At 45.5% G+C, this 14080-nt stretch overlaps 1 protein-coding gene across 1 annotated transcript in view; it reads right to left on the bottom strand.

The window, feature by feature from the left end:
* The window catches only part of CASQ2 (calsequestrin 2), a 63636-nt gene extending 50495 nt beyond the window's left edge, over positions 1-13141 (bottom strand). The window contains exon 1 of the mRNA XM_030869352.2: positions 12624-13141. Coding sequence (XP_030725212.1) covers positions 12624-12857 — 234 coding nt within the window. The 5' untranslated portion in view covers positions 12858-13141. The remainder of the gene's footprint in view (positions 1-12623) is intronic.
* Between the last annotated feature and the right edge of the window lie 939 nt (positions 13142-14080).

The raw sequence follows: 14080 nt of genomic DNA, 5'->3' as shown, positions 1-14080 counted from the left end.
ATGGGACCTACAAGTGTGCATGTCTGACTAGGTCTCAGGAGATGCTCATGCTGTGGGTCCTGGGTCCACACCCTGAGAACCACCACCTTACAACTGTCTCTAACATATAAACACGATCTCCCTGGGTAGCATTTTGTAATGTCCAAAATGACTGACTGAGGGAGGCTGTTCCTGGAGTCCAGGGGGTTTTTTTGTTTTCTGTTTTTCATACTAAAAATATTATTGCAATGGGATTTGCGGGGGGAAATGGATTTGACTGACATGGGGGTGAGGCCATGCCCTTTTCCAATTTTTTCTCAGCAGAGTTCTGTTCCTGAGAGCCTGTGAAAATGCAGTCTGGTAGCCCAAATGCCGACACCCCTTGGTAACCCCCTTCCTGGGAAGAGTCCCACACATTATCCACCGCGTTCCTGCAGCCAGAGAGAGACTCTCCCTTTTCTAACGAGACTTTCCATAGGTTGGCGCACTTCCTCAAAAAAAAGAAAAAGAAAATCAGAGGGAAGGACGGAGGCTGTAGCTGGGAGAGCCCTTCTAAATGTAAAATGATGGCAGACAGGCCTCTTTGCTGCATCTCCCCCATAGCGCACATTAAAAAGTGGAAGAGAAACCTGCTGCTGCTTGACTGAACTTTACGAAATGTCTGACTAGTGCTTATTTTGATAACATTTGCTAATGACAACAAACGCCATGTATAACTAACCTGAGAGTTAGTTTTCAATGTACTTTCACATACACAATACATTCGAGAATAGTCCTTTCCTGAGCACCAGACGTGGGCCGTTCACGTTACACACACCCCTCTTTTCTCTTCAGAGGAACCCTAGGACAAGGGGTTGGTGGTCTGTCTTTTACAAAGGAAGGGGCTCAGCCTTGAGCAACTCAGTGACCTGCCAACTGTCTGGACAGTGTAAGGACTCAGACCCACGGGGTCTCCCTCCTCAGTGTACGCTTCTTGCGTTGCTGGACCACGGTGCGGGGCTGCTGTTCATGGGTTGTATTCACTCTTTCCTCTGGGTTCAGGAAATGCTCTCAGTTCCTTCACAGGGAAGCTGGGTGTGTGTGGCCAGGCTAAGGAATGGCTTGGGGTGCTGAGCCAGGGCAGGGTAAGGTAGAGGCAGGTGAGCGTGTGAAGGAGTATCTGCTGGCCCGTCTCCCTGCCCAGCACACGGCAGATGGTGAGGAGAGCTCTGCCTGGCTTGGGGCACCGGGCAGCAGGCGGGCGCTCCTGGAACAGGCTCTCTGGGCACTGAGAAGTGGCTCTGGCCTGCCCAGCCCATCGCACGGCAAGATGGTGCTCTGGCCATGTTCCTACATGTCTTTCCAAACAGAAAGGGCTTATCTGGATCAAACCTCACTCAGTCTACAGAAGAGGGAACCTCAGAGGCTTCCTTGGACAGATGCAGTACTTTGTGGGGACTGGCTTTTTTAATGGAACAAGTTATTATTATTTTTTTTTGGCAATACATCCTATTTTTATTTTTTAAAATTGAAGTAGAATTGATTTACAGTGTTGTGTTAGTTTCAGGTGTACAGCAAAGTGATTCAGTTGTACAGGTATATGATATATAATATATATAACATATATATATAATGTATATATATCCTTTTTCAGATTCTTTGGAACAAGTCATTTTAGATGCTAAGGCTGAGCTGATAATTATGCAAAAATACTCCACGCCAATCAGTGAAGCTCAAACTGCAATAGGGCTGCTGCTTTTAAAGAAAAATCTTGTGATTTTGAAACAGATTTTGTTTGTTTCTATTTTGCTACTTTACACTACAATTATCCTTATAATACTTTTATCACAGTGACTTTTTTGGTCTCTCATATCTCCATTTAGAAATGTATAACTTTGGGAGGAGGTCTGCCTCAAGGATACGATGACTAGATATCCTATTTGGGCTTGAATATTATCGAGGGCTTTTGCGGGTGGGAGGAGTGAGAAAAGAAGGTTCCAATGGTCTAAAAGCTTCTGGATCAACACTGTATTTGCCATTTTGTAAAATCTCTATTTCCGTATTAATTCTGTGTATGGAAGAGAACATTTAACTGTAATCAACTCAATCCACACTCTTACCATAGCGCTTCTTGTCTTTTCACCATCTCACCCCAGGCTCTAGTTTTATTACTGAGAAGTGCAGAGCAAACACGCATCCAACAGTTCAGTGGCACGTGGGCTCCAAGGAGAAGTGCAACTGAAGAGTGAGCCTGGGCGCTCATCTTCTGAGAGCACTGGCTCTACGCGAGGATTTAGTCTCAAAGCCAAAACAAAATAAGCCTGACCTCATCTGAATATTCCGAGTGCAGCAGGTGCGAGTTTGGAGAATCCCATCTTTGGGCAGTGAGCAGTTGGAAGAAATACCTGAATCCTGTGTGTGTTGCGATTCTCTGCCCAGTGTTCCCACATCATCCCATCTGTGGATTCACTTGCCTCCCAAAATTTCATTTTGCCTTCCTCTCTTGAGGTTTGGAAATGCAACCACTGGGACATTTTCCAGTGCTAAATAGGTTTGAAGACAGCATCAGCCTTAGAGAACCCAGAGGTTTCTGCCCATACTGTGTATGTATTTTGGACTGAGAGTCCCATGGTTAAAAAAAATCTGTTTTACCCATATTTCAGCAGGATTAAGCAGGGATGACAAACAGTTCCCTGAATCTGACAGATTCAGTTTAATTTTTCACATTTCCACTCAATTCTTTTTTGAAAACTGATTTAATTTTTTAAAGATATCAAGGAGAAATATATTTCCGATGTAGGCAATGAATCTGTAATTCCATTCTTTTTTCTTTTCTCTCCATCCATCCTTCTACCCACCCACCCAACATTTATTAAATACCAAGTAGGTGGTGCTAAGCATTAGTCCCTCTACTCACACCAGTCACTTTAGTTCCACACATAGTCCAGTTGTGAAATTAAACACTGCTTAAGTGTGGGTGAAAATCCAGAATTCAAACTAGAGACACTTGTCCTTTTGTAAGTTGGCCCTGCTTACAAACAGGAAGCGATCCAATTCAGCAGTCCCAGTTCCTTGGTGTAGTGGAAGGAACATGATGTTTGGAAACAAGTAGACGTGGGTTCAAATCCTGCTTCATGCTGTGCCATTCTGTAGCTTTGTGACTTTGGGCAATTTCTACTCAACTCTATGGAATCATCTCTTTGTACATAATGTGAGACTACGTTGTAAGAGTTCAACAGAATGACATATGCAAAGCACCCATATTGGACATGTTTTATGGTAAGTTCATAATAAGTGCCATTTCCATACCCCTCCATCCTCATCTGTTCATTTAACATTCATTCAGCAAACACCGTTGAGAGCCCACTGTGAATCAGACACTGATCTAGGTGCTGGAGTACAGCAATGAAGAGAACAAAGTCCTTGTCTCTGTGGGTTTTACACTCTACAGCACTGTAGAAGAATATGCACTACGTCAGCCAAGGGCTATGGAGAAGAATAAAGTAAGGTTGAAGGGATAAGGGGATGCTTGGACAGTGTGATTTATATAGGTGGTCAGGATGACTTCTTTCATGAGATGACACTTAAGCATAGACCTAAAGGAAGTGAGTTCTCATCATCAACAAAAGAAGACCAACTCCTTAGCTACCAGGGACCATGTCATCTGCATTTTCTAAGTAAGCAGTGCATGAATATTTGACAAATAAATGAAAGAATGAATATTTCTATTTGGATGTTCACAAGTCTTAGTTCCACGTTATAGAACACTCACCAGTTTTCTCTGAGCAGCTTCCCTGTACTCTTCTGTTAAACATGCTAACATGTTAGTATCCCATATTCATATACCCCCAGGGTTCTCAGATTTTTTGTCATCTCTTTTGGAGAAAAGGGAAGTGTGCCATGGCAACCAAATAGATGCTTTTCCTCCCCTTCTGAAGGTAAATCCTGGACCCTGATCTAAGATCCTTTAAGGCACCTTCTGATCTGGCCTTAGAAACCCCTGTAATTCCACTGGAAACCTCTCAAGGAGGGGGAGGCTTCCCATGGGCCCAGATCTTCCCTTTCTTAGGAAGTCCAAAGTATTAATCACTGACTGTGTGAGCGAGGGCACCGTGGGAGAAGACTGGGAGACCTGGCAGAGTCCCTAGAGCAGACCTGAATCCCTGCAGCCCCCAAACCAACTTCACGTCTCAGCAGTTTTCCAAATCAGAGGAATGTTGACAGGTCCATTGTCATTCAGGAGAGTCAACAGACCAAAGGTCAAGCAGGTGCAACATGATTATGGTCATCTGGAAAATTTCTCCAACCCAACAGACCAGTATAGTGCTTTGCAAACTTTAACATGCCTACGAATCACCTGTGGATCCTGTTTAAATGGAACAAGCACCCTGGTTATACCATTGCCGCTGGTGTGGTTCGCCGTCCACATTTTGAGCATCAAGCCTCAAGTGGTCCCCAAACTTGGCCGCACGTTAGAATCACCCAGGGAGGTTTTAAAAACTGTAGCACCTGGATCTCATCCCTTCCCCTACGACCAGTTAAATCAGTGCTGGTGGGGGGCGGGGGGGTGGGAAAGACCCAGGCATAGGTGTTTTTTAAAACTCCATAGGTGAGTCCCACGTGCAGCCAAGGTTGAGGACTACTGCAACTGGCCAAGAACAGGGGCTACCTTTCAAGCGACAGGTGAAGGGAATTAGCATTGGATAAGCACCAGCTGTATTTCAGGGACTCAGCAGGCTACCTAGTTCCTAAGTAGTAAACAACATAACAAAGTAATAACACCTGACACTTGTCCAGCTTCTTATACTCTTATGAGAAATTTTTTTTTTTTTTTTTTTTTTTTTTTTTTTGCAGTATGCGGGCCTCTCACTGCTGTGGCCTCTCCCGTTGCAGAGCACAGGCTCCAGACGTGCAGGCTCAGCGGCCATGGCTCACGGGCCCAGCTGCTCCACGGCATGTGGGATCTTCCCGGACCGGGGCATGAACCCATGTCCCCTGCATCGGCAGGCGGACTCTCAACCACTGCGCCACCAGGGAAGCCCCTCTTATGAGAAATTTTATTCGCCTGTTTTCATTGAATTCTCTTAATTCACTGAGGTAGAAAGCACACAGTTGATGTTTTAGATGAATAAAATGCGATGCATATTTGTGACTTGCCCAGGAGCAAATAGTAGATGAAAGAGAAATTCAGTTACTCTGACCCGCAGCTGTCTGTTTTGCCCAAGCACTGCGACCTCACCTGAAGTTGGATACACGAGGATGGCTGTGCACAAAAGTCATGTCGACGACACTGGGCATATGGCAGAACCTAAAGAGGCTGCAGTCACCCCACCAAAGATTTCTCACTGATATATAGATTGATTAGGAAACTGAGACCTGAATACAGAAGGGAGCTCGGTCTGTTGTGGGCTTTGGCAGACTGAGAACAGCGGCGTTAGGACACTTAGCAGAACCCAGAAGCCTGCAATGCACGGGATTCAGATTCTTAGTTCTGCCATAGATGATGGAACAAGCCTCCTCCTCCCCTGTAGGGCCTAATGGATGATCTGTTCTGGAATCACCATCTAAAAAGTATTGGGAAATAACCTGCTTACCAGCCCTGGACAATCAGTCAAAACAATAACCCTCCCTGCTGGTGGACAGGCCATTTCCAATAATTTTTAGGTAGTGATCTTGCCATTTGATATCCAAGAGGGCTCGGGAGAGAGCCCCTGGGCAGGTCATGTGTGGGGATGGCAGTGGCTTTTTTGTGGTGAGCGAAGTGGGACCTCCTTAAGCAGGAAGAGCAGAAGGCCCTGCAGAGGGGATCCTCTGGGGAAGCATCAGAGGGGATTCAGAGGGGAAGCAGCCTCGGACCTCCCGAGAAACGACAGGTGCAGCTGGTCAACCTGGCGGGCAACTACCGGAGTGATGTGGCTATTTCTGTGCCAGGACCCCAGGTTGCCAGCCAATCCCAGGGACCAGTCACCCTAAACAAATGAAGTGATATTTACTGTTCACAGTGTGGAAAGCATTGCTTGTTCACCACCTATTCAGTGACTCATTCATTCATGCTATGATTCCTGAGAGTCCCACTAAGAGCAAAAGATATTTGACGAATGAATATTTCTATTCAAGGATTCACAGTACGTATTTTCATGTTATGAAACACTCACTAACTTGCCTGAGAAAAATCCCCTGTAGTTTTTCCTAATCCTGTAAATGTATATTGGTTACAGGTTGGTGTGTTTAGTTGCTCCCATAGGACATACATACACAGTGCACAGCCTCAACTCTGGAGATGAATGTGATCAGAGTGCCCAGCGATTCCAACACTGAGGTCTCCTTTCTCCTTTCCCTCTAGAGATGCTTAAGTGGCCATGAAATCATTTCTCCGTACGCATGAAGCTCACTAGGAAAAGTTTTCACCTTTTCCTTCCTTCTTTTTCAGGTTGGAATGCTGGTTTCCTAGAGGTGGAGTGGTGTAGAGGAAAGGAAATGGGCCTTGGACTGGGGGATAAGATCTGTGTGAAGGTAGGAGGGGAAGAGGAAGAAGTAAATGGTTCCCCAAACCTGGCCTAGGCATTTGGCAGGACCATGACACCGTTTCCAGCGAGCTCAGGAACTCACGATGTGGACAGCATACTGCTGGGGTTCCTTCTGACATCAAGGCATCCTCTGTCACATGACCAGGTCATTCATTCAGTTGTGTTTTTGGTTCACAAGCAGTTTTTTTGTCCTTGTCCATAGGAACTTGATTCCATCTCTTTTTTTTTTTTAAACTTTCCCCCCTCACCAAGTTTGCTTTGAATTCAGTTGCCTTCAGGAAGCTTCCAATCTAGGGAGAGAACTCCAACATATGTCTCCAAGGAGAGAAAGAGTGAGTTAGAAGGAGCCTGAAGGGAATGGAAGAACTTCTTAAATGCAAGGAGGCTGCAGTGTGACTGAAAATGTGGAAGGGGCCTAATTTAAGAACTGACGCTGATGATGTTGTGGAATCTATCAGACACAGGCTCCGTAAGCCTTGGCGATCAGAGGGAGAGGGTCTGTGATCAGGAAAAGTCACTCCACCTTTCTGGGCGTGGCTGGCTGTGAATAAGCAACATGGCATCACATCACCAGTCCTGAGCTCTCTGAAAGTGGCCTGGGGTCCTCAGTCTCTAAAGTGACGGGTTAGGCTGGGCTGTATCTAAAATCCCAACTGAAAGGGGGTGAGGGCTGAAAGGAGTCAGCATTTTTCCAGTACCTTCTGTGTGCCAGAAGCTGAGCTCTTGCCATCCTGCCTCACTGAATCCTCACACCATCTCCAGCATCTCACATCACAAGTAAGGAACCTGAACACAGACAGACTTCCTTGGGAATTAAACCCAGGTCTGTCTGATTTGGAAGCCCACGTTAGAGCACACCACCTCTCAAGCATTTCAACCTGAGAGAGGTCAGTGATGTCGAATGTGGGAGGACTTTCTCTGGCAATATTTATAGAACATGATAGGCATAGCACTTGCACTGCAGTTTCAAGGCGAAGGTGGAAGCAGGCAACAAGGGAGTAAGGAAGAATCAAATTCAGTGCCCGTATCCTCCTCTTGTGTCTCTGAGTCTTGCGGTACTAACAGGATTCAGCCATTGTGGTATGACTACATTTGCTGACTTGGCCAAAGCTGAAGGAAATAGTATACAAAATTGCAACTCCCTTTATAATCTGAGTTGACACCTCAATAGAAAAAATGGGGAAAAGACATAGAAAAATAAGAAAAAATGTAAATGGCAAATAATTTTATGAAAAATTCAGCCTAGTTAGAAATCAAAGAATGTCCATTAAAACAACAATAAAAATATAAATAGACAAAGGTTTTTAAAACCCTGAAAATTTTGTGTCAGTGTCCAAAAAGAGAGAAATTCTGTAATGGCCTATATGGGAAAAGAATCTAAAAAAGAGTGAATATATGTATACGTATAACTGATTCACTATGCTGTACACCTAAAACTAACACAACATTGTAAATCAACTATACTCCAATAAAATTTTTTTAAAAAATTAAAAGAAAAAAAACAGAGAAATTATCTTAAAAATATGTATGATCATACAATGGAATACTATGCCAGCATTAACATTATGTTTGTCAAGAATTTAAAGCTATTTAGTGACATAGGAACACTCACAATATACTGAAACGAAATAAGCAGGAAACAAAACTATAAAAATGGTATATGGGCTTCCCTGGTGGCGCGGTGGTTGAGAGTCCGCCTGCCGATGCAGGAGACATGGGTTCGTGCCCCGGTCCGGGAAGACCCCACATGCAGCGGAACGGCTGGGCCCGTGAGCCATGGCCGCTGAGCTTGCGCGTCCAGAGCCTGTGCTCCGCAACGGGAGAGGCCACAACAGTGAGAGGCCCGCGTACCGCAAAAAAAAAAAAAAAAGGTATAAACCTAATTGGAAAACGTGATTTTATGCATAGAAAAAAATACTGGAAAGAACTCTATCAGAACATTAACCATGTTTAGCTCTGGGTGGCAGTTCTTATTGCCTGCTTTGTCTTTTCCACATAGTCTAACATATTCTTACACTAGTGTGTTGTTATTTTGTGGATGAAATGCCCAACCAAGAATCAGGATTACCAGCTGTGTAAGTCACAACACTGTAAGGCCGCATGTATGACGTGAGAGGTTCAGAAAAATCTAGATGGTTCACAAGGTTCTTCTGAGCTCTAACACTTCACTCATTCACTCAACAAGCATTTACAGAACATCTGTATAGAGCTACGTACAATGCACCAACACTAGGGTCCCCCAGAATTAGACCCCAACCAAACGCAAAGCAAAGTTTGAATGTGATGCCTCCCGGTGCCATTTGACTTAGCCTTTTTCTGCCTAAGCTTTTAATGGCCTCATATTCTTCCCTTTCTCCTCTTCCCCTTATCAAACCCTGCTCTCAACATAAAACTCAAACTTGATCCGATGGAAGTGTAAATGGATAGCAATGTCTTAAAAGATGGCTTCTCCCAGATGGCTTGACTAAGTAGGGATAAAAATTTTACCTAAAGGAACGAGGCCCTCGTGGCCAAATTTTAGGAAAAAGCTAGTGGAGTGGAAAAAGATTTGGGAGCTATCAGAACCTTAGCTCTTGGGGTTCCCTCCCCGACCCTCGCTTATTTGTCTGGTAAATTCTACTCATTTTCACAAATCAATTCTTCCTTGTCATGCCTTCCACATCTCTCCCAGAGGGCGGGGTGCTTCCTCTTTCCTCTGCGCTCCCAGAGGACCTTATATTGCCCTACTGTTACAGTGACCCCGTTGCACTGTGGCTTTTCATTTGTATTGCACTATAATTTCCACATCAGGCTATGAGCCACCTGAGTGCCTCACGTTCCCGGTATCCACGGCGCGCACCCCAAGGCCCAACCTAGAGTAAGTGACAGATGTATGACTAAATGATATGCATTTCAAGGCCCCAAGTCAGGCAGTGACCTCCTTACCCTGTGGATGGGACTGTTTCTGGGTGTTTCAACGTCAGTCCTTACAGCAGCAGACAAAACATTGACCATAGTACCTTTGGATTTTTTTTATCAGAATGGGATGGCCTTTATGTGACGAGTTTTGAACTTCTAATTCCTAACTTTCTAACCCTTAGAAATTCCCTGGGTTTTCAACCTGAGGATGGCAACTCATCACTGGAGAGGGAAATCAATTTAATAGGTTGGGATTAGTATTTTTTTAATGAAATACAATAGAAGAATAGAAAATAACAATAAAATAGGAGACAAAAGTATTTTAAATCCAAGTATTCCCCAAATAATAATGTGTTGTCCTATGAAACTGTTGTTTCACCTGTGTATGTGTCTGTACACATTAGGTCATAGTGAGTTATGATAAAAAACATGGACAGCCAAGCCACCTTCCCTGGGTGGGTGGTGGTGGGATGAATTGGGAGATTGGGATTGACATATATATACACTAATATGTATAAAACAGATAACTAATAAGAACCAGCTGTATAAAAAGTAAATAAAATAAAATTCAAAAAGAAGAAAGAAAGCCACCTTCCCAAACTATTGGGAGGGAAGGAGCCCGCCCCTTCCTGTGCTGTCTGCCCAGGGCTGAGATTTCACTGTCTCCTCCCTTCCTTCTATCCCAAACAGACACAGCTCTGGGATGGGCAGGATATTTTCCTTAGTGTAGGTTTGGAGTCCAGGGAATTAAGAGGACAAAATAGGCTTTTCTGACCACAAAAATAATTTACAGGTTCACATCTACCCTCTCTTATCAGTCATGGGATTCCTGGAACCAGTCTTGTCCTGGATTCTGAGGAACAGCTGGCACCTGACAGGTATCTCAACAAAGGCCCACCCCTCCCCTCCCCGACCCACGTGGAGGGAGCCCTACCTCCCCCAGGGTTTGGACATTTGCATGAGCAGCGCCTCTGGGGCTCCGTGCCTTTCAGCTGATACAGATGATACAGCTGGCATCACCAGGCCCGGGCTCACAGGCTGAGTACTCTATTTAAGGAAGACTCTTGAAATAATACTGAACAGGGTATCCACCAACTCCTTGTACATCGTCTCATCTGATTTCAGCAGTAACGCAGTACAGGGGCTAAAGCTGCCTTCACCCGCACGAGTAGAGTGATCTTGGGCAACTTAGCCTCTCTGTGCCTCAGTTTCCCCATCTGTAAAAGGGGGATAGTAACTGTATCTACATCAGAGAAGTACTGTAAAGATCAAACCAGCTACCACATACAATCCCCGCACGCAGGAAGCATTCAATAAATGCTGATTATTATTATTTAATCATCTCATAAGCCTGTATGATAGTTATTTTTTTCATTTATAGATAAGAATATGAGGCTCAGAGAAATTAAGTAACCTGCCCTATGTCATGCGTCCAGTAGAGGCAAAGCCAGAATATAAATCAGGAACTCCTGACTCCAGGTTCTGTGATCTCTTTCCCTTAGTGATTTAGGAGTCCGTGGGGCATCAGACTACCTCCTGTGCTCAACTTCCTCCTTGTCAGTCTCTGCCGGGCACTCTTGGATCAAAGGTGGCTGGAAGGATGGTAAGTCCAGGGCAAAGCTCCTTCTCAGGATTTTCCTCGGGAGTACAGAATTCATCTTTGGGAGAGACAGATTCTTGGGGGAGTTTGTGTGTGAGTGTGTGTGTGTGTGTGTGTGTGCATGTGTGTTAATATAACAGGGAATCAGAAATGGGGTCACTGCTTGCACTGGCATTCTTTTTGATTTCTAGGCTAAGTGGATAGATACAAGCAGATATGGTAGAATCCTTATACCTTCAATTAACTTTTCATAAATATGTCTCTATAATTGAGTAGGGCAGTTTGAGATGGAGATAATCATGTGAGTGAGGATTTCATGGGCTGAGCAGCAGCTGTGCTGTATGTCCTGGTTTTTTCCAGCCTGTAATTTTCCCGTATATATAGTACAAAGACCTAATAACGGTCCCTGCTTTTTCCTCACTTGTAACCCACAGAGGTTTCTTGTCCACCAGAGCTCTCTGTAATGAACACACTGTCGTATATAAATCCTCTGAAAATAGATACGTGTGTGATGATCGGGACACACAGGATTCTGCAATACTTTTTTAATTATCAAAGATATTTTGATGTGTTTGGGGTGGTTTTCCTGGATTTTATTACAGCCACTTTTTCTTGAGAATTAAAATCCACGTGGGTTTTACATGGTACTTCTGTTCATCAGAGTCTTTGATTATAAAGTATGTCAGTTATGTCTCAATAACACTGGAAAAAAAGAAAGAAAAAAAGGCATCTGATTGAGCTGAGCTTTCTGGCTGTGCCAGTTAATAAACTGCTGTAGTTCTCCAGGAGTCCTTTTCACAGATTTGTGCCTGGGCTGAGCCCGACCTGGGGACTGATAAGGGATCTTGGTGCCTATTAGAATTCTTGGCACTCACAGGTGTTCCTGAGTGTAAGCGATCTGAAACTGTCCAGGAGGAACTGTGGGAGGAGTTCCTGGGGCACTCACACAGGATTAGAGAACGGGTCCCAGCGCCAGGTTTACGGACAGACCATGTAATGCAGATGAAATAAGAACTGACTTCAGCATCTTCCCTGAACTCACACCAAGAACTTTCTGAGAAAGAGAAATATTCCCATTAATGAACGCGCAGCTTAAATCTTCCCACGTCTACACTGTGCAATGTTGACTAAAACCACGTCACAGGAGAGGCTCATCGCTTAGTGATATTCCCCATCTGACCCACGAGGACAGGCAAGGTCAAATGACTCCTGCTTCATCAGGATCATGGGGAGACTTAAGGGAACAAAGAGTAGGAAATTAGCACGCCGAAGGAAACCTGCAAATAATCCTGGATTTCATTTCAGTCAGGCTTTTTAACAATAGCTTTAACATTCTCTGAGAAAGAGTCGCTGGAACTATTACTCTTGAGAAATCAAGAGGACCATCAGATGACAGACTTTACATCTTTACAGACTATTATGCACCATGCAGCACGTTCAATTGTCCCATCCTAAGAGTCTGGACCCACCCCTGTTTTTCACACATCCCAGCTTTGCAACAAGAATATCTTCAGATTTGCCTGAGACTGAAATGCGGCAAGACTTGAGGATATACTCTCAGCGACCTCAGGTCCTCCCATGCCGACCACTGGCCACCTCCCGCTCCCTTGGGCCACGTGGTCTGGGGGCCCCCCACTCACCTCCAGCACGATTTCTTTCAGTTGGAACTGTTTCTGCGCGACTTTATCTGAAGACACGGGCTCATGGTAGTAGAGACAGAGCAGGTCGTATTTCTTCAAAACCTGCTTGAAGTTCTTCTCGGTTAGACTGACCACGCGGTCCTTGCCGTCATAGGTGGGGAAGTTCAGCCCCTCCTCTGCCCTGCAGGAGGACAGCAGGTAGACCGCCACCACGAACAGGTGGGTTCTCTTCATCTGGGCAAAGTTTTGTTTTTCTTTCCCAGAGACACCGTGCGTAGGAAAGAGGCTGGTGCCTTAGAGGACTTGCTGGGAGCAGTGGGGAGCAGAGAGGCCGATCTCGTCTCTCTCCTTGGCCCTTCCTGGGCCCGAGAACCCCCTCTTCACCTTCTCTGGCTGCTGACTGTAATCGTGGGCTTGGGACGAAGCGTGCAGAGGCTCACACCCATGCATGTGTAGAACCAGAGCCAGGCTAGGCGGCCCAGCCCCAGATACCTCGCATAGCTCTGCCCAGCCCCTGTCTCATCAGGAACTCCATTTTTAGGATGCAGTTGTTTCAGGCTAAAAATAAATCATGCAATGAATTAAAAAGTTAGATATGGCACTGTTGAGGGATTCGCTGATACAGTTTGTCAGGCCGGTGGAGGAGGAGGTGGGAGGGAGACAGGGGGGAACGTGTGCACATGAAATTGGGAGGGTGGGAAGGTCAGAGGAGAGAAGTTCACTCAAGAGGGAGGAGGAGAAAAGGAGAGGAGAGGGACGTGGCACTGGATGTGCACAGGGCCACTCAGACGCCATTGAATCGGTCTATTACCCCAGGGAACTATTTCAGTCTGTTCCTTCCTGGCAGGCTGCTCATCCCCTACCTACTCACTGCTGACCTGGGGACCAGCCGGACCCCCAGGTGGACTTGATGTTCTGCACCTGCCTTTTCCCTGGCTGGCCATTGCGCCGTGTCCCCGTGGCTCTGCTGGTCACTGGGCGAGGAATGTAGGGTCACCCTTTCTCCACAGAAAGCATGGAGTTTTCCAGGAGTCCAGCCCACCCGGGGTCACAGTTCCTCTCCTTCTGCCCCGGCTCACCGCTGAACGCTGCTGACACCAGGAGATCCTGCCCCATTATAAAATTAAATAAAATAAAAGTTCAACAGTCTTCCTCAGAAGCCCTCTTAGGCTTTTCGCTATCATCCCCGTCATCTTTCTTTTTTAACATTAACCCCCAATGTATCATTTTTGCCCTTTTCCTCTTCATTAGAGACAGACTGCTGTAGAGAGTCCAGGAGCCGGACAGATCCGAGTTCAAAGCCGTGCTCTGCCTCTTAATGGCTGAATAGACTATGGAGGGTCACTCACCCTCTCTGATTCTCAACCTCTCCGCCCCATCACCACGCCCACCATGTAAAATGGGGATAATTACGACTATATTGTAAGGCTTGGAACACAGAGATGGGAAGGCATGGT

This window comes from Globicephala melas, chromosome 1 (assembly GCF_963455315.2).
Source record: "Globicephala melas chromosome 1, mGloMel1.2, whole genome shotgun sequence".
Lineage (NCBI taxonomy): Eukaryota > Metazoa > Chordata > Mammalia > Artiodactyla > Delphinidae > Globicephala > Globicephala melas.
Note: the sequence above shows the minus strand (reverse complement) of the source record. Positions and strands in the feature narration are given on the sequence as shown.